The sequence below is a fragment of the Panthera leo genome, chromosome F2, assembly GCF_018350215.1.
Source record: "Panthera leo isolate Ple1 chromosome F2, P.leo_Ple1_pat1.1, whole genome shotgun sequence".
Lineage (NCBI taxonomy): Eukaryota > Metazoa > Chordata > Mammalia > Carnivora > Felidae > Panthera > Panthera leo.
This window is the reverse complement of record NC_056695.1, coordinates 35,621,089-35,648,979: the sequence shown is the minus strand read 5'-3', so window position 1 is coordinate 35,648,979 and position 27,891 is coordinate 35,621,089. Positions and strand designations below refer to the sequence as shown.

The following is a 27,891-nucleotide window of genomic DNA, read 5'->3' as shown; positions in this document are numbered from 1 at the left end:
GATGTGATATGATATGATCGTAATATTATATATATATCTATATATATATATATTATATCATGTTTTATCATTTTGATATAAATTTAGAATACGAATAGAAAAATTCCATATACTCATGTTAAAATGATTTCTGAAAGGATATTGTGAGCTAATTTGAAAAACTCGCTTCAAGCATTATTAATCTTCCTGTTCTACAATCATGAATGAGTCTTTTCACTGCCAAAAATATTTTTTATTCCATGTTTGTCATAATCTATAGCTCTATATTGAGATTTTTGCGAAGAAAGTGCTCACATTCACAAGTAATTGTTCGGATGCAAGATTAATAAGCAAAGTTTGTTTGTGTATTCATTTATGTATTTTAATAAGCAAAGTTTAGTTCAAGATTTATACTGTATAGGGGTGCCTGGGAGGCTCATTCGGTTGAGCATCCAAGTCTTGATTTTGGCTCGGATCTTGATCTCATGGTCTTGGGATCCATCCACACTTCAGTGCAGAGTTCACTTGGGATTCTCTTTCACCTCTCTGTCTCAAATAAATATTTTTTTAAATAAAATTTAAAAAGATTTAGATTATACATAAAAAGGTAGGTTTTCCTTTGTGTTAGAAGTTTTGAAAATAGCACTTCTCCAGTTTTTTCTTCCATATTTGGCATTTGTGACTGTTCCACTTCTGACCTCTTATATTTCTGTAAAGCAAAAGTGAGACTTTATTTTTTCCATTCCCTTTTTAAACTTTCACTTAACAATGTTGTGATTATCATTGTGTTTTCTGGATTATGTGAAGTTATTTAAACATTCAGCCAGCTCTTCAGGATCTCTTAGAAGCACTTGTTTATTTTGTCTTTTGCATGTGGAAACATATATAACACCTATAGAAATAGATAAAATAAAGTAGAGGCCAAAGCTATCATTATTTGCAAATTATGTGACCGTCTACCTGAAAAATTCCTTGAAAATCAATATGGGATGGGGGTGGGGACTATTAACAGTGCTAAGAAGGATGTCTTGAACCATAGTAAAACATTGACGTATAGTTTTCCTAATAAGCACTTTGACTATATAATTGAAAAGTATTTTTCTTGACATAAAAAAGCAACTCACAGAATTAAACTTAACTAGCAGTACTTATCCCATTGGCAGTATCAATAAATATTTATTAAATGAACAATATTTTTACTTCTAACCCTGTATCTTTTCTGCATTTAACTTCCATGAGGGAGGTTCTTGACTATTTTGTTCATTCTTCTATGTGCTTCTTATGATACTTTTAAGTTTCAGAGCATTATAGTATGTTTATTTACATGACTATTGTGAAGAAGGCATAATTAGTATCAATAGCAAATGAGTAAGGCTGACAAAAAACCCTCAAGTTTAAACTGTGTATATATTAGTATACGTATGTTACAATAAAAAGGGAAATGTGCATAGTTTCCAAATTAGTAATCCCCTGCATGGTAATTCATCCTGAAATAATGAAGTAAATCTAAAATGAGCAATTATATTCATCACAGCTTTCTTGCCAGTAGGAGAAAATTTTGTAAGCAACCCAGATTATCCAGTAATGTGGTAGTGGTGTAGCAAATTAATAGTATATCGACTCAGTGAAATATAGTGTAATCTTTAAAAAGTTATGGAGGATGTATGAAACTACAAGACATGATTATAATGTGCATACAAGTATAAAATAGTAAAATTTGAAACATTACATATCATGAATTGCATTATTTGAAATATATGTGTAGACAAAGCATGGAAATTATAGAAAAATGATGTCAGACAAATCTGAGAATTATGGAATTGTGAGCAGCTTTTTAAAATCTGTAGTGTGGTAATGTTGTTTAGATATTTAGTAGCTCAAAATATAGTGGCATAAAAAAAGCTTGATAACTGTGAAGGTTGTAATATGTTAAGTGATAGTGAAGCCGTATCATTTTCAAAACGTAGATCGGCAAAAGCTATTAAAGTATTCATTCAATGGACTTTTACCTTGAACTGTGACTAAAAATGTCCTTGTTCAAAATTACAGTGACAACTTTTAATAATATAATTCAACCTGGCTAGAAAAGATATCCAGTGAGATGAGGATCTGTGCCCACTATTCATCAATCTTGAGTAACATGAGCCTCCAGGGAATCAAGATAACTAAATATTTTGTTTATCTACAGTTTTGCCATCTTGTAGGCTCGATGGTGAAAATTTATTCAGCTTGCTATAGAAATACTTTAAAACCATGCAAAGTGACATGATATTTGGCAATTAATCCAGAAAGTACTGTCAATTTATGCAATGTGAGGACTGCCATATAGCAATGCTCGTCAGTTCAGCAAACACTGGTGAATTGTATGCTGCGTAAGGCACGGAGCACAGAGACTGGTACATAGCAAGTGCTCAAGTAATTTCAGCAACTGCTATTATTGTTGTAAGAGTTGTTGATGATGTTATTATTATTACCACCACTGTTAGTGTTGTGAAAAGCTGTGTGGCTGACCTTACAGAGTTGCAAAGGAGTCTATGACAACATTCCTTTCTCTTAAGAAACTAACTCTACTGTACTCTCTTATTTTCTTTATTTTTATTTTTTTTTTACTCTTTAATTCAGTGAAGTTTTGACTGACTACCAAGGAATAGCTAGACATTGGGAATGACAGGAGATAGCAGAGGAGATACCACTAACGAGAGCATCATAATGCATCGTGATGTGCTGTAATAGGCTAATGCACAAAGTGTAGTGGGGACACTTTGGAAGGCCACATAAACTGGGAAAGGCTTCTCATAAGGTATATCTGATCTATGTCTATAAAAACAATGTCAAATTATCTTACTTCCAGGTAAGGAGTATGGTGCGGTAGGAAGCTAAGAAAGTTTGTTATAAAAACCAAAGCAGGGAAATTGAAAAATGAGGCTGGAGAGACACAAGTGGGACTACTTCATAAAGGACCTTAAACACCCTGTTGAGAACTCGAGGCTCTGTTCTGCAGGCGAGGTTAAGTGGCCAACAGACTTGACTAGGAGTGACCAGGTAGGAACAGAATGTAGGGTACAGAGCTAATGAGAAACGTTGAGCAGGTGTTGGTTCCTGTGAGAGGAACCACTAAGAACAAGACAGAGCCCCATTCCTAAAAGAAGGGATTGAAGACGACTAGCAAAACAGGGATTTGAAGATGAGGACAAAAGAGCAGCCCTAAGGATGCCAGTAGCCCCAAAGGGGGGCTGGACAGTGAGTCACAGAGGGCCAGGACTGAATTTAAAATAAATAAATAAATAAATAAATAAATAAATAAATAAATAAATAAATAAATAAAGCTTTCCTTTAAATGTCACAGGGGGCTGATTTTATGACGGGGACTCAGAGAGGGCCAAAGAACAAGATGTCCCATCAGGAACTGGATGAGAAGTACCGGGTCTTTCAAGTACCAGAATATTGAAACTTTTGTAAAAAGAAGTTACTATGTTTCCCTTTCTCTGTACAAATATGATTTACTGAAACTTTACTCAAAGGAAAGGTGCATCATATTCTTCATCTGTTTTATCAAAGGATAGCAAGCCTTCTTATGGAGAATTAAGTGCGGCCAAAACCACTGCTTTTTTGCATCTTACCTGAAACAGTTGCTGATTCTCTGCATTCATTGGGCTGCACTCCTTGACTCATAAAGGGCAGTTATCTGTAGCAGTTACTTGCCAGAACATTAAGCAAACAAAGACTGTCTGTATCTGTATCGTGGAGCTGCAGCTCAAAGGAGCTGATGTAAAGAGCCAGCCACTCGTGCCACTGACACGTAAACCTCCTCATCCATAATCCTGAAGTGCCTTGGAATAGAGACATTTTCCAAGTTGTTCACTGCATTTGCAGTTACTACCAGATAGAGAAATGCTGCAGCCTCTGGTTGATTCCCGAAAGTTTTCATGTAATACTATAAATTTGTTAAAATATCTTTATCACGTATATCAACCCCGTTTCTCTATTGCTCACATAAATAAAAGATCACATGGAAGATCAAAAATAAATTTTGAGGGGCGCCTGGGTGGCTCAGTCGGTTAAACATCTGACTTCAGCTCAGGTCATGATCTCGCAGTTCGTGGGTTTGAGCCCCGCGTGGGGCTGTATGCTGACCGCTCAGAGCCTTGAGCCTGTTTCAGATTCTGTGTCTCCCTCTCTGTCTGTCCCTCCCTCACTCGTGCTCTGTCTCTGTCTCTGTCTCTCTCTCTCTGTCAAAAATAAACATTAAAAAAATTAAAAACAAATAAATTTTGGGATTAGAATTCTGACCACTATTGAAGAAATCATACAGTTTTCTAAATATACATGTAAGGACAATTCATCTATTCCCCTCTTGGGTTTATATGGGAGATTTTCTTTTCCTTGCATAAATATATGGTATGGGAAATGGTTTATGTAGGAAAATATGGGAAACAGTGATTGATATATAGTCATATTTAATTAATGTATTTATTAGATAATCTGCATTGAGCCCCTATCGTGTTTAAGAAAATATACTAGGATATGGTAAAAATGGAAAAGCCCAAGCTTGCATGATGAGGATTCCACAACAGAGCCTGAGTTTCATCTCTAACATAAACATCTTTGTCTCCAGTGCCACCTGGAGAGTTGGATTCAGTATCTAGGTCAACTGATACCACATAACCTACCCTAAATCACATGACAGGTTTTACTGGTGTAGCCAGTAAAAGAGCCAGTATAAGAGCTTACTATTCATTGTGGGAAATAGACATTAATCACCGAATCAGAAGACAAGTAAAATTGTACCTGTAGTAAGTTCAAAGGAAAGAAAGTATTTGGTGCAATAAACACATATAAATATTTGTTTTGTTCTATTTTTTAAAACCTAATGCGTAATGTCAGTGAAGGCTTTTCTGAGAAAGAGATGGGTGAACTAACAATGAGCTATCCGTCCTCCCCCCCCCCCCCCATTTCATTTGAAGAAAAACTATACATTCTGTTGAAAAGATATTTAGGCTAAAAGTCAAGAGGCATGGGTTCTGGTGCCAGGATATTGTCAACATGATGAGAATTTCCTTTTTGGACTATGTATTTCAGAGATATCAAATAAGACAGTGATAGCTGGATAATCCATCTCACAATGAGGTAAGATATGTGAAGTGTATTCGAATGTTTGAAAGAGCTGCACTAATGAGAGACATTGTCATCATTGCCTTAAATTTTAGAATGGATTTTTTTAATGCTTAACACCAATATGTCAGTTTTACAGTTTTAAATGTCTTTAAGTCAGTATATGTTATATTGGAAGCTTCAGGTGTCTTAAAGGCTAGGTCTCTAAAGAGTGCAGTTACCAAAGTAATAGTTATCAGAAGTGCTGGGAAGCTGAAAAGTATGACAAATTTAAGTCAAGGTTGGGAAGTAAAGTTTTAATTAAATACCACCCATCTTCTTCATCCTCTTTGGCTTTATTTAAATAATTCTATTTTTCCATAGTGAATAAGTTGATTCTTATATTCTTAGAATATGTATATAGAGTGGCTACTGTGAGGCATTCAGTAAGTTAGATTTTGTGTAAATAATTCAATTTGAACATATCCCTTATTACAGCATATCTAAGAAAAAAATGATGTTATAATAACAGGGTAGTTTATTTTGCTGTCATTATGGTGATTAAGGTAAACGGTTCATCATAAAGAACCCACATATTTATTATTCACAGAATGAGAGCAAAATAATGGTCATATAATTTTGTTGAACATCCAAAAATGTTCACAAGTTTTCACAATTTTCAAAATTTCACAATTTTCATTACAAATTTATAGTCTTGTTCACTTATTCGGGTTTTATTTTTTATATTGGCAAATTGACTTTCATAATATAGTACTTGGATTTACTTTCACATGTGTCAAACTAGAGCTGGGGCATGATGATACTGGGCGCTAAAGTTGTTCTCTACTTTTCTTTCCCTTCCGTAAAAGTCATTTCCAACTAAGTGTTTGGCTTCAGGGTTTTTGTTTTTGTTTTTAAATTTGTAATTATGTTCTTGACCCTTGAATTAAATACTTGTTGTATTATAAAGAGTTGGTCTACGCCATAAGCAGGTCTGGCCTTTTGCCCTTGGCTTTGTGGAGGTATTCAAGGTCATACTTAATAGCATTGTCTTCGTTTAGGGTGGGGGCTGGCTACACCAGTAAAACCCATCATGTGATTTAGGGTAGGTTATGTGGTATCAGTTGACCTAGATACTGAATCCAACCATGGGGGCAGTCAATCAGTCTGACATGCCTACAAAATAAAGCACTGATAAAAACTCTAGACACTGAAGCTTAGGTGCCCTTCCCTATGTAGCAGTACCCCATGGATGTTGTCACACGCTGATGCCAGGATGGTAAAGCATCCCTAGGACAGTAGAAGCTTCTCAGATGCCACTTTTTGAATCAGTTCCTTAGAACTGAAACCTTGAAATATACTAGTTTCCAGTGAGGTTTTTTTTGGTGGTGTTGTTGTTGTTGTTGTTGTTGTTGTTGTTGTTTGAGTCTTCAAATCTTAGATTGTTGTTGGGAACCCCAGAACTTGCAGTTGGTGTGAGAAGTGAGGATGGTCCTGTGAGGACTTTTCCCTCTAACGTTATAGTTGGACACTACATCCTTGCAGTTGGGGTTAGAAGTCTTGGGCAGTCTTGGCAATCTGGAGGACTATGCTCTTAATTTCACAGTTTGGCTAATTCTAGGAATTTGACAATACCCAAATCCCCAAAATTTCTTAAACTCAGTGACATTCTTCAGTTTAAATTCACTTTTTGGAAAATGAAATAGCTTGTAATGTGTGATTACATTTTCCTTTTCTACTAGTAATGCCTCCTTGAATCTGAATGTAGCTTTGTAATTCTTTACCAAAATGATTTGTAGATTTCCTTATGATGAATTTTCATCTACAGATTGGAAGGATGGGGAGTTCTCATGTTCCAAACCCCAGTCTTTTTCTATTCCTAAAATTTGAATAGAATGTTTGAGTAGCATGAATCATACATAGAAACAATCCTTGGCAGCTTATTTACTAAGGAAAATATAGATCATATTCTGATTTAACTTAAAAATAAGTTATTGTTCTTCCTTTCAAGTACTAAAAAGTTTCAACTACAATCATAAAACATTTTCCCCAATTTGGTATATCAAAACTCATATTAAAAGTTAACTCAAGAAAAGTTAGACTGGGTGGCTCATTTGGTTAAGCGTCCAACTTCAGCTCAGGTGATGATCTCACTGCTCATGAGTTTGAACCCCGCGTCAGGCTCTGTGCTGACAGCTCAGAGCTTGGAGCCTGCTTCAGATTCTGTGACTTCCTCTCTCTCTGCCCTTCCCCCGCTCATGCTCTGTGTCTCTCTCTCTCTCAAAAAATAAATAAATGTTAACAAAAAAAAGTTAGAAGAGCTGATTTCCCAATAGAGAGCACTAAAAGCGCTGTGGCAGGTGACCACAAATATTTAAAATACCGCATAATGAAGTGCAAAACACTATTTTGTGTGTGTGAAGAGGTAGAACTAGAACGAACATTAGGAAAGTGTATTTTGCCTCCGTAATGCCATACCTCACACTGAAATTCTCACTGCTGGGGGCATATGCTCAAATATCAGAGACCAAGGTAAAACTGCTCTACTGAACCTAATAAATATCACTTTCAGTCTTTTCAGTGTTAGAACTTATAAAATATTAGGTTGTTTCTCAGTTTCTAATGATGAATGAGTCTGGGAAATTAAAGAAATTAAGAGACAGATACAGTCACACAACTCCGTATTTGATAGTACTTACTACGGGAGGGTGTGACTTTCATGTAAGGGTTGAATAGTTTCTGAATTCCATCAGCCTTCACATTGCCTGCTGGGAAGGCTTCTAATCGATCTTCTTGACAGGGGCTATCTCTGGACATAACACTTGGTCCAGTAGTAAATTATATACCTAAGGCCTCAGACAAGACCAAGAACTTAAGTTCCTTGTTTTTTAAACTAGTTCTATTTATCTTGTTTATTTTTAAAACACCAAAAGATAACAAAAGCACTGATCCTTTGAAGAAACAAGAAAGCAGAAAATAAAATTCTCAATTTGGATCAAAATGGCATTTTAATGGCATTTGAATTTGAAATAAAGACACTGGAGAATTGATTTTATTTTAATATAATGTGGCCAAATATGACTTTTCTTACAGTTTTTTTATTAATAATTCAGTGTTTTAAACATTTCTTCCATAATACTTATATGGGATCTAGGGAAATAACCCATAATCAAACTCAGTATTGCTTCATTGAAACTTATAAATAGTCCCAATAAACCAGACTTAAAAGTCTCTAAAAAGTCTCATATCAGTTCACATCAGGTTGTCTGCCAAATAAATTTGTTCCGAACTCATGAAAAACTTTCTTTTTTCAAGCTGTCTGAATCTTAAAATCATGAATAAGAGATTGTAGACATATACAATGAATATTCTACAACAATGTAAATAAATAGTATTTTGACTATTTTGTCCTTTAATGATGCTTCAGGAATAGCATCATTTTCTGTTTTAAAACTTTATGAGGTGCAAATACTAAGTAAAGTTGTTGTGTGCTTAAAGTTTAACAAGTTACAGTTGGCTTTTTTTATACCACTCTCTTATTTACTGCTCTATTCCCAATGCTTAGCAAAGCACCAGGCTTTTGGAGGTGAAAAATAGGTCATTATTAAATGAATGAATACTTGATAATCAGTGATTTGAAAAGTCTTGAATGCTCAGCTAATAATTTGACAATGTTATTCAAGAAGATACTTTCAGGGACACCCTTACATTTTCATAGAATCATTAGATAATCAGGAATAGATTCATGTTTAAGGGATGTACTCAGTTCTGAAGTGTGTTTCATGAGAGCAGAAAATAATTGTAGAGACAATACTCACTAATTCATCAAGAGGGGTTTTTGTTGTTGTTCATCTTTTAAATATTTGTAAATAGGATAGCCACTCCTATGAATTTTCATATAAGTTTAACAGAGTTGGAAACTTGTCAGTAATCCCCATTTTCCCTACAACTTTATGCCTAAACTGAAAGAGGAAGTCAAATATCCTTTCCGTAAGGTGTGTGTGGCATGTATCTCTATGACCTGAGATCACAGAGATAAGTGACTTGCCCTGATGTACAGAAGACCAAAGCCAGAGGCTAAAATCAAAGCCAGAACCCAAGGCTCTGAGTCTGTATAACCTACTATGCTATTTGGCTTTGTTTCCAGTGGCAAAAGAAGAAAAAACAAAACAAAACAAAACAAAACAACCCTGTGGACATTTCAGTCTATCTGTAATTGTAATAATTACAATAAACTTGGAAAAGATTTAGGGCAATTTTCAAGGCAAAAGTAATAGATATTTTTTAAATGCCTTTCAGCAAATTGTTGCCTTCTTTTCTGCTCCACCACTAGCCATTGCCAGCAGTGAAATATTAACATACTGTAAAATCTGTGAAGCTCTGCCTTTTATTTTTGTACCTAATCAACTCTCTCTATAATTTTGTAACCCTGTAGCCCACCCCGAATTACAGTTGCAAGCTACATGGGTTAATAATATGGAAACTACAGGAATGAAATGAACCTTTGAAAGTGGTTAGGGAGGCCAAAGAAAGAAAACTGAAATCCTTTTGACAAGCAGTTTCTGAAGCTGCTGACATTCCTTTAAAGGCCCTTTTCATGTTGGCACACAGAGAGGCTTTGCATACCACACCAAGTAAAACCTATTAACTGCCACTCCGGTACAAGGAACTAATAGTTTTCCATGAGACCTGGAAAGAAAATGGACAAACTTTCCTACTGCTGACCTTTCAGTTTGAAATTATGTTTTTGAAGTGTTGGACGAGGGAAAGAAAGACATAACTTCTTTTGGGATGTGTTGCTGGTCAATATCTACCTCTTTCATTTCCTTGAGAGCTGTGTATTGCAACGTCATAAATATTTTATAAATTATAAAAATAAAGGGGCATTGTGAACCCTGGGTCTGTGCTATATACACTAAAGAATCGTCAGAACATAACAGGAGAGGAAAATGTACTATTTCTTTTGGTTACCTTATGTTTTACAATTTGGGTCAATAAAAATATTTGAAAATAAAGCAGTAACCTCTCTTACTTGGCATTAAAAATGATGTTAATGTGAAGTAAAAAAAATTAGTTAACAATATCATTATATGATACTCTTTTCACTCTTCTAATTCTATCAATAATTCTCAGATAATTCTATCTTTTTATAAATTAGTCCACAAATTAATAATAGCACAAAAATAATAAATCATTTTAGAAGTAATAATATTTGTCAATAGAATCTGTGGTGTTTTGCATGTATTTGTTATTTGCAAGGATTCTGTTTGGTTATGTAGGGGAAACCAACACAGAATAGTTATTTTAGAGCTAAAGCATGTTTGGGGAAAAGAAATGAATATAATTATCCTACATTAAAAATATACTATAGTGCTGCCCCAAGAACCCACAATATGTGGTTATGTTGTACATGAAATAAAGAGCTCTTTCTGTTATTTCCAGTAACATACTCTGCTCTGGTCTAGGCCCAAGACAGACCCACCTTATGCTAAATAAATGTCATGGTACTTCATATTAAAGTGAGAACTTAGTGTGGGTTTTGGGCAGAGACTGATACAGCATCTACAGATTGTTTTCTTAAAGATCTTTAATTATGCATTTCAAACATGAAACATATATAGCATCATTGAAATTGCTAGTATATACATGAAAATCAAAGGTAAAAACACTGGTAAAAGTTGAATTTTATGTTCAACTGTAACCCAGACACTCCTGAAACAAGGTATAAAACTTAAGCATTTGTAATCTGCCTATCCAGGTAAGACCTAAGGTGATGTCATTTCTGATTTTAAAAATGCTATTTGAGGGTTATTTTAAACCATCAACAATTTGTTGTGTTATTTTTTTAACTTTTTAAAAACTTTTATATTAAATTTATATTAAATTTCATTTGTAAAAAATGGAAAGAACAACCAAACTCTGGATGTAGAAAAAAATTAAGGTAGCATAAATCAGAATTATGGTACTTGGAGATGCTAAAAATGTCTAGGATGGAGGCCAACTGTTATTCAGGGGTGAAAGTCACTGTTTCAAGGTCAAGTCCTTGAGTTTATGGGCAGGCTGCCTCAGTGGTTCAGGCTCTAAAGTTAACAAATTAAAGTCACTAAAGACTGGCTGATGCATGATCAAAAATTACAACTTACCAGTTTACAACGATAATTATAATTATCATGAAGAAAAATATGAATTATTTGTGCTCAAGAAAATTTTGTGTTATAAGCCATATTATAATCAGAAGGCTGTTTGTGAATCAGTTGGACAATCTGAATGGTGTCCCTGGAGCCATCATTTTTTGATAGGCTGATACTCCTGGTGTTACTGCTAGCACATAGTTGAAATTGTACACGGTCACATCTGTTAAGTTTTCCAGACATACCTCCCCTAGTATTGAGTCCCTCTCACCAAAATCTGCCTATTTGTACCCTCTTTTCTAGACAATGTACAGTCAGAGTCACCCATTTTTAAAACTTCCACTTATAGAGGATTTCTTTAGAACAGTTAGGACCTGAGACTTACATACCCTGGTCATTCTTCAATAGATTTGAATCCCCAGGCTCCCCAAGAAATACCCTCCATTTCCTGAGTGGGTTATTGTTCCAGATGGCCAGTCTCATCTATTACAGGCTAACTTCTTACTTAACTTCCATAAAGGAAAATTTTGTGTGTAAAGTATGACTTTGAAGTTACTACATTTCAAAATAAAGTTTGGAAAATATTAATAATAAAGATTAAATTGGGGGAAAAGGGCAAATGTATTTTTTATTTGGAAAAAAAATGCCTTTATATTTTACAAAAGCACATTTCCACCGTGGATAACTTTAATCTCCATCTCTTGTCCAATGCATTCATTGATTTATTTGTGTGATAAATGTTTATAAGTCCTGCTCTTGCCTGGAAGCCTTCTAGGATCTGGGATATTGCAGTGAACATCACAAAATCCTTCTCCTACAACAAGCTTTATTTGAATAGAGGAGGATACACTCAAAATCAAATAAATATACATAAGTATAGAAGCAATCAATAAATTCAGTGGTGAAAATGAAACAGAGCAATATGACAGATGTTAGGCATTGGAGCAGGTGGGAAGGGGATACTGTAGTTTGAAGGATCTTCTGAAGAGGTGACATTTTCATTCAGGCTTAAACAGCAAGAGTGACTAGCGATGCAAAGATACGAGGAAATAACATTTCAGTTAGACCCGCTTCTAAATAACATTAAGGTTTTATGGCTGAAAGTTGTAGTCATGGAACCTCTACTTAGGATACCACAATTCGCATTTCAGCTGATTCTACCAACAAAGCTGTAGAAAGATTCCAAGTTCCTGATCAGTAGTCATAGTGTTTCTGCTAAAGATTGGCTCTAGAAACACTGGGGCCTTAGGATTGTCTCACTCAACATTTTCGTATAGTCTTGGACCACTACTGCATTTAAGAATTTATTTTATTGGCAATACCAAAGCCTTGAAACAAATCAGTATGTGGGGGAAAAAATCACAATGTTCGTCAAGGACTGAAGCAGCACTGTTCAATAAAACTTGTTACAATGCTGAAAATGCTTTATGGAGATAAGGTTTCCAGAACAGTAGCCCCTAGTTACATGTTGCTATTAGGCACTTCAAATGTAACTAGTGCAACTGAGGAACTGATTTTTAAATTATACTTAATTTAATTTAAATGTAAATAGTAACATGCGGCTAATGGCTACCATATTGACAAAGCAGGTCTAGAGAATTAATCTTCAATAATTTATCAGTGTTTCGGACCATACAAATTAATTAATTCCTTAAAATTCTGAAGCCACATCTTTGGGAGTATAAGAGGTAAAAATGAAGCATTTATATCTTAATTTATACTTTATTGGTTAAAAGCATGTCGCAAGCACAGCATGTTTATAATGAATTTAGTCATTTTGCTGCCACCACACTTCCCATTTGTTTTTCCTTTGGCACAGGCTGAAATATAGTTTACTCGCTTTGACTTTGGAGGTAATGGTGCAATACTCTACATAGGGAAGAACTGAACCAGAACAATGTACAAAAGGCTATTAAATTGAAAAGCATTAGTCTCTGTTCCTCTGATGTGTTTTGTGTTCACGGTCATAATTTCCGCTATTTCTGACTAGTAAGAAAAAAGTAGTGATGGAATCTGATTGAGGAAGAAAAAATCTGAAAAGATCTTCGGAATAAAAAGTAGGTATTACTGTTGTTAAACGCCTCCCCCCCCCCAAAGGAAGAAAGAAAGAAAGGAAGGAAGGAAGAAAGAAAAACAAAAAGAAATCATGAACAAGAATGAATGAATGATAGCACAAAAATATTGCAAAGCAATAATCTATATTATTTTTTGGTCATTAGCAGCAGAAAATATCTCATTTTTATCATACTAATGAATATTTTATGTAATTATGATTATTACTAATCTTAAAAAATAATGCTATAGAAATCAGCTATGAAAGTAAAAGTAATAATGTCCAAAAAAAAAAAGAAAGCAATAATGTTTACTGCCCCAAAGTGAAGTTACTGTAGGCGATAATGCATTTTGTAAGGTTAATAGAAAAGAAGAAAGACTTTCTCATTTCCAAGATTTTCCAGAAACAATATAGATTATGTTTTTTCTTCTAGCTTGGCAGACTGAACTCAAATATACATGCTTGAGAATGGCATTTGGTAGTCATATTAGTTTTATATAAACTAGATCATATGAGACCTATTCAAACCACTAAAGCTAGTAATAATTAAAATATTACCCAAAGCCATCTTTTTTTTTTTTTTCTAGTTGTCAACTTTGGCTTTGGAATTGAATGAAGCAATGCCTATTTTGTAAAGTTCTATAAAAATATATCTTGTGAACGCATTTTTAGTTATAACAGGAATATGCAAGTAATTTTTGTTATCAAATAATGGATAATTTCTACTAATGAGTTTGAGGACTAAAAGATACATGAGCTGGACCATATATCACCAACTCACTCACTTTATGCAGAAGATAGCTCGCTAACTCAGTTCTCCTTTCAGAAAATAATGCTCTAAATATTGCCTGATACAAAATCTAAGGCACAGATGTCTAATATTTAGAAACACTGTATCAATAACAATGGCTTTATATTGTTTTTATTTAATTTTGGATAGAGTATAAGATTTAACTAAAATGATTCTTTTCTTTAACATCATTCACTTAAATATTAAACCCTTTTAGTTCTATTAAAATGGTGTTTTCTTCACAAAATAATCAATAATGAAATTTTCAGGAATAAATATGTAGCAGAAAGTGAGATTCATCTATATTCATTATGTCCGTAAAACTAATTACAATTGCAAATTCTTTTTGAACCACACAATAAAATTCAAGAAAAGTTGAAAAGCTCTGAAACGTTGCATAAAAGATAAATAGGAATTTATTTTGGTCTTCATATATAAGCAAAAGACAGAAAAAAAAAATTAATTTGCTCAACTAAATAATCAGGTTGCTCACCTGAACAGGTTTTGCTCCTTACTTCCATGTCAATTTGAATCCTCATGAAGAAATACAGGCAGGATTACATAGTCTTAATTATCCTGGAACTTTCATCAATATCCCCCAACAGACAAATTTTAAATGGGCATAGCATAAATGTGCACTTGAAACACAGGCTATATTGAGCAGGGAGGGATTTTTTCACATAAGTATTTTACATAAACCCATCTTCTCTTTTTTGACACTTGTATTTTTATCAGTCTTTAACACCTAATTTATTTATTTATTATCTGCAATATTGTTTTGTTCACTTGATAATCCTCACTCCGGAATGTGTGTTTCCTTATTTACCAATTACTGTTTTATCTAACTCAATTCCTTCTTTTCTCCAGACACTGCCAAGGTGCTTCCCTCCTGACATCCTAATAATGCTTTCTTTCCTAACCCTCCCCAGCTATAGCACAATCTCTGTCAGACGCTTCTAATTCTACATTTCTTTTCACTTCATTTCCTCCATCATTTCTATGTCTGTCTTCCTATATATTCTATTTTATTGATTTGGCATTGGATGCCCCATCAAGCTGCTGTTTCATATTGCATTCTGTGCAGTTGGTTCTAGAATTACCACTCTTAGTTACCATCCCACCCCTCCTAGAGCACCCACCCACCCTCATGTGCCACTTACACTTCTGGTGTTCACACCTCATTTCCTCTTCTCCCCAGAAGATATGTCCTCTCTTGCCCATCATCACCATTAACCTGATGGGACATAGACTATTTTGTACTCTCCTTTGGTATGATGTGTGCTAACTTCCTTTTCCATAGTACCCCTAAAGTTTTCCTGTGAAAGCCCAGTCAACACATCCTTCTTCACCTCTTCACTGTCAGAAGCTTCTGAAATTTCTCTCAATTTACAAATCTTCCAGCCAAGTGAGAGGCATTTTATCTCTTTTATGCAAAAATATTACCATGTTAAACTTCTTTATTTAGTCAAAACATCAAATCTTATATACTATATTTAATCTTCTGTCATGAGACTCCTTATTACTTAGAATAATTTTCAAAAATTATTTGGCTTCATAGTAGTTGTTCAAGGGCTCCATTATTTGGCTGAGTGATTTGGAAAGTTATTTACTTATTTTTATTTGGGAGAATTTTCTCCTTTTTTTTCCCCTCAAAAGTAAGCAGATAGTGCTTATTCATATTTGTTTCACTTGATAGAAATGAACCAGTAGCATAGTGCTTTCCATTTGTTAATGATTGTGATAATCTGACTTCCCACGGACTGCCTGAGAACTCCATCACTATTTTATGGCACATCAGGTTGTTTGTTGAGGATTTCCTTTGAGTTTAAGGAAGGGCAGTTACCTTTTGACCTTCGTTTTCAAGTAAATAAACCACAGCAAAACATTGGCAACAGAAGGAATGTTTTCAGGAGTATATTAGCATAAAGTAATTAGGCAATGGTAATGAGGATCAGTCTCTCCTGTTATGGCAACAAGTGCTCCTGAACCCTGAAACAAAGTCACTTAGGAATCTTTCAGGGTTTTTTGCTCTGTAATTCCTTGGGAGTTCTCTGCCCAATCTACCCTTATCTCTTAGGAGCAAACCTCTAATTCAACATAGGCCTTAAACTCCTAATTTGTTGACAACTAACTTTGTGTCCCTTTGAAAGGAGAAAGACGTTTCCCTCTGGCGCATTCTCTCCTGGGCATCAGCTGCCCTTCCTTGCCCCCCACCCCCACCCTCCTACACACCCCAAGCCTCTGCACTTGCTCAGAGCTTTTTAGTGGAGTCTGTTGATGACTCTTTGCTTCTGCCCAGTGCATTATTTTTATTGCTGATTGTCTGCACTACCCACATTCTTTGAGCTCAGTGAGTTTCCTTTTGTGTTCGAAGAAGAAGCCAAAAATAATAATACTCCACAGCACTAGCTCAACCCTCTGATTATACCTATGTGATACCATGAACCGTCTCTTTCCTACCCTCCATGGCATGACCGTGTCCTGGCATACTGACCGCCCCTGCTCTACAAAATGCAATGAGAATAAACAGAAAGGTTACCTAAAGGGCAGGAATAGTCCTTGGAGAATAGAGGCTTTGTTTTAAGTAAATATCCCCCAAGGTAGTAAAGCTTGCTTGAATTAAGTCTAAAAAGAGAGAGAGAGAGAGACAGAGAGACAGAGAGAAAGCAAAGAATGGTAATGATACTCATGGGAAGGAGAGTAACACCTAGAAACAAACTGGCAGATGGATAATTTCCATGCAATAGTCTAAGTATGCTGGTAGATGTGCGATGCTTAGAGGGGTAGTAAAGAGGGCCTGAGGAAGCCTTTCCGTGGGGATGCTTAAACTAAATATTGACCAACCAGTCCCCCTGCATCCAGACTGAGGAAAAGACTTGCTGATATGTCTTCTGTCTTCCACTGCCTGGTTTTCTCTATCTTTGAACACTTATTCAGCACCCCATGCTGGCTCCTGTTCCAGGGCTGAGGAATACAATGTTTGAATAAGATAGATGAGGTGCATACTCTGATGAGAGACAAGTGAGCAAACAAATAAAGATGATTCCAGAGAACAATAGGTATTGTGAAGCAAATAAAACCTGATGAGTTGAGAGAAAAAAAATTGAGGAAAGACCACTTTAGATTGGGTAGTTAAAAACTAAATTGAATACACCGCCCTATGTACCTTGAGTAAAAATAGCCATATACTTGATTCAGCAGGAACATAGTTTTTATTGCAAATGAAACATCTTTCTTCAGGTCAAAACTAAAGTGATGGTAATTCTTGATAGGTGTGCTAATGACACAGCTGTTTTCCGGCTCATTATATTCACTAAGTGGTAGTTTCTGTTTCACAGAGGCAGCAGTAACAGCATTTCACAGTCTTTTGAAATTAGTTGTTTGCCTCTGCTCCCCTCTAGATTGAATGTACATTCTTAAAGAGTTCATATTTTTGGAAGCTAAAACTGCTAGTGCAGTGGGAGGAATGAAACCTTTTCTATTTTTCAACACTTAATTATATGATATGTGAACTGAAATTGAGATCTCTCCGCCAATATTCATGATCCTTAGATCCCAAAGGAGGTGTGTGTTGGGGGAAGGGGGGTTGTGGAGCCAGGAAGCAAAAGGTCCTAGCACTGTGCGGTGCAATTACATGTGGAATTTGAGGCTCCTTACCTTAAATGCAGTGTAGTGATGAAACATTTTTTAGTACCGTGTTCTTCTCTGCATCATAACCATCACAAAGTGGTTTCTGAACAAGAGTAAATGCAAGAAGAAACAAGTACAAAGGTGTAAGGACCTAAAAAGAAAGCAGGGTCAACATACACACACACACATCTTTCTCTCTCACCTCGGAGCTTTCTGTTCTAGGACCAAACCACATTTGTGGCGCACGAACGCTTCTTTGCCATTCATTATTCACATATATAAATGGATTAAAAGCTGTAAATATTTATGTTACTGTATGTTCTATTATGGATGAATAATTATGAATTTTTAAGTTTTAAAAGTTAGTATTCTTTATGTCAGGACGTAAGAAATACTAATTAACAAAAGAGTGACCCATAGCTGACATATCATGTAACCTTTGGGTGTCTAGATTTTTCGGTATGAATTAATCTAAAAACAAAGGATTTTTTTTTTTTTTTTACCATTTAGAGACTATAAAAGGTGTTGTCTACATTTAGCACAAGTAGTAAACAAAATATTCTGCAAATGCCATATCTCCTTTCCTTTGAAACACAAATATATTTTATTTATTAAAATAATTTACATTTCTAAATCCAGATGCTAATTCTCACAGATTCTTCTTTGAAAATAGTCCAAGACATTAAGGAATATTCCAGAATTGTGAATTTTGAAATGATTTAGAAGAGTCACCTGTTAATATGTTACTTCCTTCCCCTATCATAGTGAGTCTGTATTTCGAACATTTTTAAAATGTAGACACTATCCAAAGTGATTTGACCCATAGAGGTGGAAGAATTTTCCTTTTTTCCCTGTAGGTTCTTTGGTTCATCTGATAATTAAATTGACATAAGACAGATTAACAGGAGGAAACAAAATTAATTCTATATGTATAGAGCTCCATGAAAATAAGAGACCTCTTCAAAGGGGAAGAGGGACAATCACAGGACATAAGAAAAGCAGATATTTGGTAATTAGATGTTTGCCCTGCCATATGTGTTGGTTGTTCAGATAAAAAGTTACCTCTGGATAACTTGTTCAGATAAAAAGTTCTCTCTCCTTTTGCACCAGGCCCCCTATCTAATTTCTTTTAGGTAGTTAAGAGAGAGGTGAATTTTTGTCTTGAATCTGCTGGGTCTTGATTGCCTTCAGCTGAAAATATCCGCATGCCGAAGTGGCACGTTTGGGGATAGCATATTCTGCCCCTCTTCAGACATGTCAAGGTGTGCTGCTGCGTTATTTCTCCCAGAATCACATCTGGTTCATCTTTGCCTGATGAGCCCTGAAAATTGTGCTTGCAAAATCATTGCAGAAATTCATGCCTGCCTTGGCGAAAAAGTGCATTTTAGTGGTGGCTTTGAACAGGTTTTCTCCTAAGGTTTATAGACCAAAATCCGGTTTGTGTCAGCTCTTGTGATAAGATAATGAAAACTTCTCAGAATGGCATTGTCTTTGCCAGATACATCTATTAAGCATCCCTTAGATTTTTTTTCCTCCAATTTTCTTTCCCAATGTTGAAAAAGAAATATAGCTAATTAAATGTAAATGGCCTTGTTCTCTTTCTTTAAATACTACAATACCTTTTACAATTCTCAGTACAGGCAGTAAATTTGAATACAATAGTTTAGTGTAAAATCAAATTAATGACTTTATAATATATTTTTATGGTTTTATAAGGTGAGATTTTTACATTTCTAGTTCACATATGTTACTGTTGAATGGAGCATGAATTGCAATTAAATGGCACGGAACATAGTTTCGTTTCTTTTTTAAAGCATAAACGTGTTGGTTGCAGTATTATTTATAATAGCAAATTTAAATGGCTAGAATGGAGCCTTACTAATCTTACATTTGCTAGCCAGAATGCTATTTAGCCATCACAAATACTTATGAAGAGAATATAATAATATTTTATCATAAGGGAATTGCCTATGTATTTTCAGGTTTTTTAAATGAGTGTATATTCTAAACTTTTTATTATAAAAAATTTCAAAAACAGAAAAGTTGGAAGAATGAATACATGCACACTTAACATCTAAATTTAACAACTGTTAGTGTTTGCCTGTATCTTCTGTGTGTATGTGAGCCATGCAACATGACTGCCCAAGCTTTTGGTTAAACCTTTGAAGGAGAGTTGTTGATATCATCAAACTTCATCTTTAACTATAGGATCTAAGTTTTGGTGGCTCAATCAGTTGAGTGTCTGACATCAGCTCAGGTCAAGATCTCACAGTTCATGAGTTCAAGTCCTGCATCAGGCTCTCTGCTGTCAGTGGGGAGCCCGCTCTGGATCCTCTGGATCTCTCTCTCTCTCTCTCTCTCTCTCTCTCTCTCTCCTTCTCTCTTTCTTTCTCAAAAATAAATAAACATTTTAAAAAATATACAGGATCTAGGGATTACCCATGCATTGCATTTGGTTGTCAGGTCTATTTAGATATTTAACTCATCATTCTTCCCAGGCTTTTCCCATGATTTTTTTTTTTTTTTTTTTTTTTTTTTTTTTCTTGCTGAGACCAGGCCAGTTTTCCTGTAAACATGCCACATTCTGGAATGTGCTTGATTGCTTCCTTTAAATGTCATTTAACTTATTCCTTTATTCCTATGAACTGGAAGAAGTTAGGTGTAAAAGCTCAATTACATTCTATTTTAAACATGTTTGACTTCTATCTGTGTGTGCTTCATAAACGATTCTGTGCCTTTCAATGCCTCGCTACTCTATTATGTATCACATTAGGGGGCACATAATATCAAAGTTGCCTTCTGACTGATACAAATCTTGATCACTTGGCTAAGGTGGCAACTCCCATATTTCTGTATTGTAATGATACACTTTCAATGCTAAAATAAACACAAATACACACATGTACACAGGAGTGCATGTGAAATTTTAATAATATTGGTGGATTGTATCAATCTCCAGTTTCCTAGGTTTGATATTATGTAAGAGTTATCATTTGGGAAGGTTAGGCAAGAGTATAAGAAATCTGTTATTTGTTATAGCTGTCATGTGAATCTACAGTTACTTCAATATAATAAGCTTTTTTAAAAAAACAGCAGCTAAGTTATGGGCTGATTTTTAGTAATATACATTGCTAACAGTGAACAAATTAATCTAATAATTGGCATTTATCATTATCAATTTTTATTCCGGTAGATTCAGTAATTATGTATGAGCTTGGTCAAGCATGTGGCATTATTAAACATGTTTAAATACTAAATTGTATAAGAAATTGTGATCATTTGCTTTCACTGTGTGCTTTTGAAGTATATCTAAGGCAGTGGGTCAGTTGAATGGGGCACCTGTACCAAAGCATACTTTTCCTTTGTGTAACTCCAGCACGGCCATCAATTATCGTTTTCTCAAATTTCCGTTTCATTTCTCTTGCCCCTTCAAACAAGCGGTGGCTTAGGATGGTAAACATTTGGATGTCTGTCTAAGGCTCAGAACTCATTGCTGGCTCCTTCTTGCCCAGATTCCATAATTTCCTATGCACTGCTCCCTCCCAACCTCCAGTCCTGTGAGACCACTTGGTAAGTCTGGCTAGCAAGGGTGGGTCCAGGGTTGAGAGCACTCACCTGGTGTCTCAGACATCTCATTCTGCCCTGAGAAGCAGGAGAAGGAAATACAGGCCTACCAACAGAGCAGAAGCCACCACCTCTTCCTCTCCCCTTTAAACATTCATATAAATTGCCCTTTCCCTTATTATTGCCATGACTTTGTCTCTCATTCACTATTACTACATGTCTGATTTTTTTTTCATAGGTACCACGTTCATTTTGGACATCAGATTTCCCAGACACTCTCTAGGCCACTCAGAAACAGTACATGATTGCTTGCAAACAAATCTATATGTATAGACAAACGTGTTTCTCTGTTCCCCCCCCCCCCCCATAGCTGGTGAGTTTCCATGGTAAGAATATCATTTTAATAAAGAGTCTGATACTCCTATTAAGAAGTTAGGTTGGTTTGAACAATCTCAGATATATGTTAGTCATCCTATGGCGGTTTGATGAAAAAATAGAGGAATTTGTTCTTTAAGCATGTGTGTAGGTCTCCTACAATATGCCAGACATAGCTCCCAAAGCTGATCCTTCAGTGTTAAGGAAACATACTGCCCCTACTTGAGCATATAGCACAGTGGAGCAGGGGGAAGACTGTACCACTTTAAAATTGATAATACAGCAACAGATTGTGTAAGTGCTGTGAAGTGAAATTACAGACTACTATGAAACAGTATAACAGGGTCACCTGATTTCAGTCAGCGGGCAGGTAAGACCTTTTTGTGCAAAGGAAATTTCAGCTGAAAATGAATAGATGATTCACACTTCATCGGATGAAGTGTGTGAGGAAGGGAAAGAACATTCAAAGTGGAGAAAACTGCATAGGAGAAGTCTTAAGGAAGAAAAGAGCTTTCCTCTATCAGAAACTGAAACAATGCCGATGTCACTAAAACATCATGAGCACAAAAGGGACCTGCAGTGGTTGTGCACGGGCTGGAGGCAGGGACCCAGTCTGAATTCCATTTTGGATGCAGGAGGAGACAGACCGGGAGCTTTGAGTTGGCATCGCAGTCATCTCGGTGAAATACAGTGGCAGCTCGGAGTAGGATGGTGACAGAGAAGATGGCAAGGAATCAAGAGGTTTCAGATGCTATTTCAGAGGTGAAGGCTGGAGGAAGCCCACAGTGGCAGGCGAGGGCTGAGGAACCAATGATGCCTTCTGTAATGTTCAGTTTAGACACACGAGGCATTCATAGATTTACATCAAGTTGTTGGCTAAATAACGAATCTATGTATCAGAAGAGAGGTAAAAGTAGATCAGGTCTACTAATTGGTTTCTAAAAAGTCTGAAAATAGCACCCTCTTCAGACAGCAGGAGGATCCTTTTTCTCCATAGTTGTCAGCAAACAATATGCCTGTATTAAGACAGAGTTTTAGGGGCGCCTGGGTGGCTCAGATGGTTAAGCGTCTGACTCTTGATTTTGGCTCAGGTCATGATCTCATGGTTCATTAGATCGAGCCCCGCATCAGGTTCTGTGCTGAGAGCATGGGGTTTGCTTGGGATTCTCTCTCTGCCCCTCCCTGGTTCGTATGCTTTCTCTCTCTCTCTCTCTCTCTCTCTCTCTCTCTCAAAATAAATAAACATTAAAAAAAAAAAAGAGATATGGGGCTCCTGGGTGGCTCAGTCAGGTAAGCATTGGACTTTGGCTCAGGTCATGATGTCGGGGGAGGTGGGTTTGAGCCCCACATAGGGTTCCATGCTGAGGGCTCAGAGTCTGGAGCCTGCTTTCGATTCTGTGTCTCCCTCTCTCTCTGCCCCTCCCCCATTCACGTTCTCTCTCTCTCTCTCTCTCTCTCTCTCTCTCTCTCTCTCTCTGTCAAAAATAAACATTAAAACAAAAAACAGAATTTTAAAGGGAATTAAAAAAAAAAAAGCAAACCCAGTTCCTCGTGTGTGTTATTGCTTCGTGGTATATAGCCTGTAGTACTCTGTGTATTTGTTATCTATGTGAACAAGGTGGCCTGCCTGGATCCCATGCTATACGGAACAAAAAAATCTGTGTAAACTTGTAGCTAATGTGTAATATTGGTGTTTAACTAGGAATTCCTCCTTGGTAATTTTTAAGTGCTATTTTTTTCTATAAGTTGACATTGCACATGTGCTAGTTTTGATTATTTTTAGGGTATACTTCCACTCCTTCCACCCCCTTTTATAAGGGCTGTAGCCAAAAAAAGGCCAGTGGCAAGATAGAAACAACAGATTTAGAGCTCGGTGATTCTTCTTTCTTTCCCCTTACACCAAAGACCAAAACAAAACGTACATTGTTTGGAAGGGTGAAATAGTTTGTTTCTTTCCTGCATGGTTCAAAGACCTTTGTATATCATACCTTTCTAAAAATAATGGAATATATACTAAACATCTGCCTATTCAAGTAGAACATTTGTATTCTTGTGACATCTGCATAGCTTTTGACTTCTAAAAGGATAACTTACCTTTACTTGGTCCTTTCCTCATAAACGCATTTTCTTTCAAGAAATATTTAATAAGCTTCTGCCATGTGCAAGGCATTTTTGTGGAAACGGGAAACCACAAATGAACAAAGACAGATATCTTTGCCATCATGGAGTTTATATTCTAGTGGAGAGAGAATGAACAGCAAATACAACATGCATTGTGCTAAAACAGTGATCGACATGGTGCAGGAAAATAAAGGAGGGGAGTGAAATCACATGTGGGTGGGTGGAGTGTGAGAATTCAGTTTTAGGTAGTGTGGTGAGAGGAGGTTTCACTTAGAAGGGAAATTTGCATAGAGACTTAAATACCATTTTAAATATCCTCTTTCTACAAAATCGTTCGCAAGCCCCATTTCTGAAATGGCAACCTAGAGTGACTGTGACATGTTTACATCCTCCGTGACAGAATGCTTGGCAAATTATTTGTACCATTGCTTTCTACCACTCTGAGAAGACATGGATAAGTGGAATAGAAGCACAACGTGAATATCTGCAATTTATATAACTCTCTGCCAAGGCTGCTGTCAATGAGAAGTCGTTCTGAACTCACCTATGATTCCATATTACCTTCTGAATGTTTGCAAATGGACTGTGCCTATCTTGAGGCAGAATTTACATTTTTTTTCCCCATAGTAGTGGCAAGTTGAGGCTACGTTCCTGTCTTCACACAGCAGCGTACGTCTGTCCCAAAGAGCCATGGCCGTGTCTCAGTACTGGGGAGATAGAACAACGTGAAGTGCTTGTCTGAGAAAAATTGGAATACAGTTCAGGCTTTTTCCCTGATGTTTTTCTGTCCTTCAGCTCAGAGAGCTTTCCATTTCATTGTTCCATAAATAACCATGGCCAGTTATTTCTTTATCTGAATCCAGTAGGTATTTAGCCATTTTTATTTATTATTTTAGGATAGATAGATAGATAGATAGATAGAATTTAAGAATAATTTATATGGAGATTGACATAGTTTTAAAGAAAAGCTCTTGTGGTAGTTAGATGAAAATGCTGGCTTTCTTTTAAATTATGAGAATATCTTCTGCTCACATACTATTAGCAGTAAGCCCTGGATCTTCATGCCCACATATATGTCCCTGAATCAATCTTTTCATGGCCTAACTTTGGATTTTAAAGTCTGTTTAATCAAGATATGTATTAATTCCAGCTACCTGGCACCAAAAAAATTATTAAGAAGAGGTTAAAAATATAAGAGGTTAATCTCTTATATTAACCTCTTAAATATAAAAGGTTAGTCTCTTTCCTGTTGGCAGGAAAGAGATGCGTGGCTAAAGCTATAATATGGCTGAAGTCTGAAGAAGAAACAAAGAGCAGGAACTAAAATTGTAAACAAAATTGTAAAGGAAAATAAGATAACTAATTTCAATACAATTTTAACAATAATAAAAACCAATCTGCCAGGTCCTCAGAAAGTTCTTTATGTTTAAAACAGTAATTATACTATGAGTCAATTATTAGTTTGTAATAACCCAATGACTAGTGTCTTGACCAGGATGACCATTGTTAAGAGACAAAGCAGGAATAGGATATGAACTTAGAGATGTTAATTAAACTAGTTCCTTCTTTATAAATCACAACGTCCGTAGAGAAGACAGCCCAGGATAGCTAGAATGAAGTACAATTACCCAAAGATCCTAAGAAAATTTTTATATTTGGATTCATTTAGATGGGATGGGAAAAATTCATTTTTATCATACCACCTGAAATCCAAGAATCCTCAGTTGATTGTGTGTGTGTGTGTGTGTGTGTGTGTGTGTGTGTGTGTGTGATTGGGAAAGCCCTATAATAAATCACTTATTAATATCTAAGTAAGGGAAGGAGAGCAGAGAAGACTTGAGTTGGAAGTATTTTTGTAAAACATACTTATCTAAGTATAAATATATAACTTCCAATTGAAATGTTGTCTGTAAATACAAATTTTGAAATAAAGTAAAATAACATAGTTTAGAATATCCTTAGTTTTTCCAATGTTAAAGCACTTTGAATAGTCTTATTCTGAAATTTTCAATAGAAAATATTTTAATGTAATCAAATACAGCATTTTTGAAAAATTTTTTGCCATTAGTAAGAATTTATGGCAAAACATATTGTGTGCAAGCTAATGATTAATTCAACAACATTTATAAATACTTGCTATGGGGTAAGTCACGTATTTTCACTAGAGATAAGAGTAGACACTTTTTATATAAAATGACCAATGCTATGATTGAGTGAAGTCAGGATATTGTGAGAGTATATAAGAGAGGCATTTGACCCAGATGGGAATCACTGTGATGATTTTTTTTATGATAACTTTGTTCATTTAGGGTCACCATATAATTTATCATCCAAACCAGAACATATTTGAAGGTGAAAGAGGACTCTATTTATAATTACATGGGGGAATGTGTATAATGTAGGCATATCAAGAAGGATGGCCTCTTTATTCCATCTCCAGCATTTTAGGTGTGAGATCTTGTGTATGTCTATAAATGCATACATATCCATATGCTGCTCTCTTATTCAGGAAAACTGACTTAATTCACAAATCTGGCAGGGACTTGCCTGTGCTACTTCTGGTTTTCCATCTAAAAGACCCTGGAGACAATGTAAAATGCTACAGTTAAATATTCTTATGTTATCTTTTAATCACACTGTGTGGATTAGAGATTTGGTGGTTAACTCCAAAAATACCTGTGATCACTGTAAGCAAGTTAATTAGATGCTTCTTTGCTTTGATGTGAGACAGTGAAAATGACACTAGTTTAGTTTTGGAAATGTTACAGCATTGCACAGCGAAATGCCATGAAGGCCTGCCTGTTTGTTGAGAGATACTTTTGCTTGCTTTATAGGACCAGTGGTTTTGGCGAGTGAGAAACAACAGAGTGATGGATGGGTACCCCATGCAAATTACTTACTTCTGGCGGGGCTTGCCTCCTAGTATCGATGCAGTTTATGAAAACAGTGATGGGAATTTTGTCTTCTTTAAAGGTAAGGAATGTTTCCTATGTTTTGCTTTGCTGTGTTTTGGTCATTTTGTGCAGGGCCCTATAGCACGTATAGAAACGAATAAGTAAAACCTGTTGAATGAGGTTAGGTATCTTACTCATATTCTGAAATGAACTGTATATATTGACTGGAAATATAAATGAAGTAAAATCAATGATCATGTTTAACTCTCTAATTTGTTTTCTTATAAGGCATTCTCATATATAAGTCAAATTTAGAAAGCATTGTGTGATTTCTTAAAATTTTTAGATTTGGCTTAAAAGCACAAGAAGTAAATTATCGGGGCTCCTGGGTGGCTCAGTTGGTTAAGAGTCCAACTTCAGCTCAGGTCATGATCTCGTGGTTTGTGAGTTCGAGCCCCATGTCCAGCTCTGTGCTGACAGCTCAGAGCCTGGAGCTTGCTTCAGATTCTGTGTCTCCCTCTCTGTCTGCTCCTCCTCTGCTCATTCTCTCTCTCTCTCTCTCTATCTTTCTCTATCTATCTATCTCTCAAAAATAAAAAAGAAAATTAAACATTAAAAACAGGTAAATTATGAATGAATCAATTGATTAATTACTAAAAAGCCCTTTTTTTCCATTAACTAAAGAGTTTTGTGGGGTTTTTTTCTTTTTTTAGAGTATTTGGAATTGCTTGTTGTTTTTATAAAATGAAGTCTATTTTACTTCTTATTTTCATATACAGTATAATCTTTTTAGCTTTACTTGATTTAATAAGTGTGTTAAATAGTTTCCAGTAAACTAACAAATTGCTCATAAAGGCTAAGAAAACTCATGAGTAGGAAAATAAAATTCACCCAATTAATTTCACCCAATAAAATGTATTGCTTGTTATTTACCTAAGTGACAAATTTTAATTGCACAAATACTAACTGCCTCCCATACAAAAGTGAGATTACCTGGTAAAGTGAACTTAGTCAAGTGCCTGGTATTCTATCCTCAAAACTTTCTAGCACCCAAAACAATAAATCATAAGTGTGTGGGGGAAACACAGGGAAAGAGTTTGAGTTGGAGGATTGACAGAATTGTGAGAAAATATTTGATAGAACTACTCTACAACCTAGCAATTGCACTACTAGGTACTGACCCAAAGGTTGCAAAAATACTGATTCAAAGGGGCACGTGCACCCCTAAGTTTATGTAACAGCACTATCAATAATAGCCAAATA

General features: G+C 35.7%; 1 protein-coding gene across 1 annotated transcript in view; it reads left to right on the top strand.

The window, feature by feature from the left end:
• The window catches only part of MMP16 (matrix metallopeptidase 16), a 283,955-nt gene that overhangs the window by 220,223 nt on the left and 35,841 nt on the right, over positions 1 to 27,891 (top strand). The window contains exon 7 of the mRNA XM_042923584.1: positions 26,569 to 26,707. Within this exon, the coding sequence (XP_042779518.1) occupies positions 26,569 to 26,707 (139 nt within the window). The remainder of the gene's footprint in view (positions 1 to 26,568; positions 26,708 to 27,891) is intronic.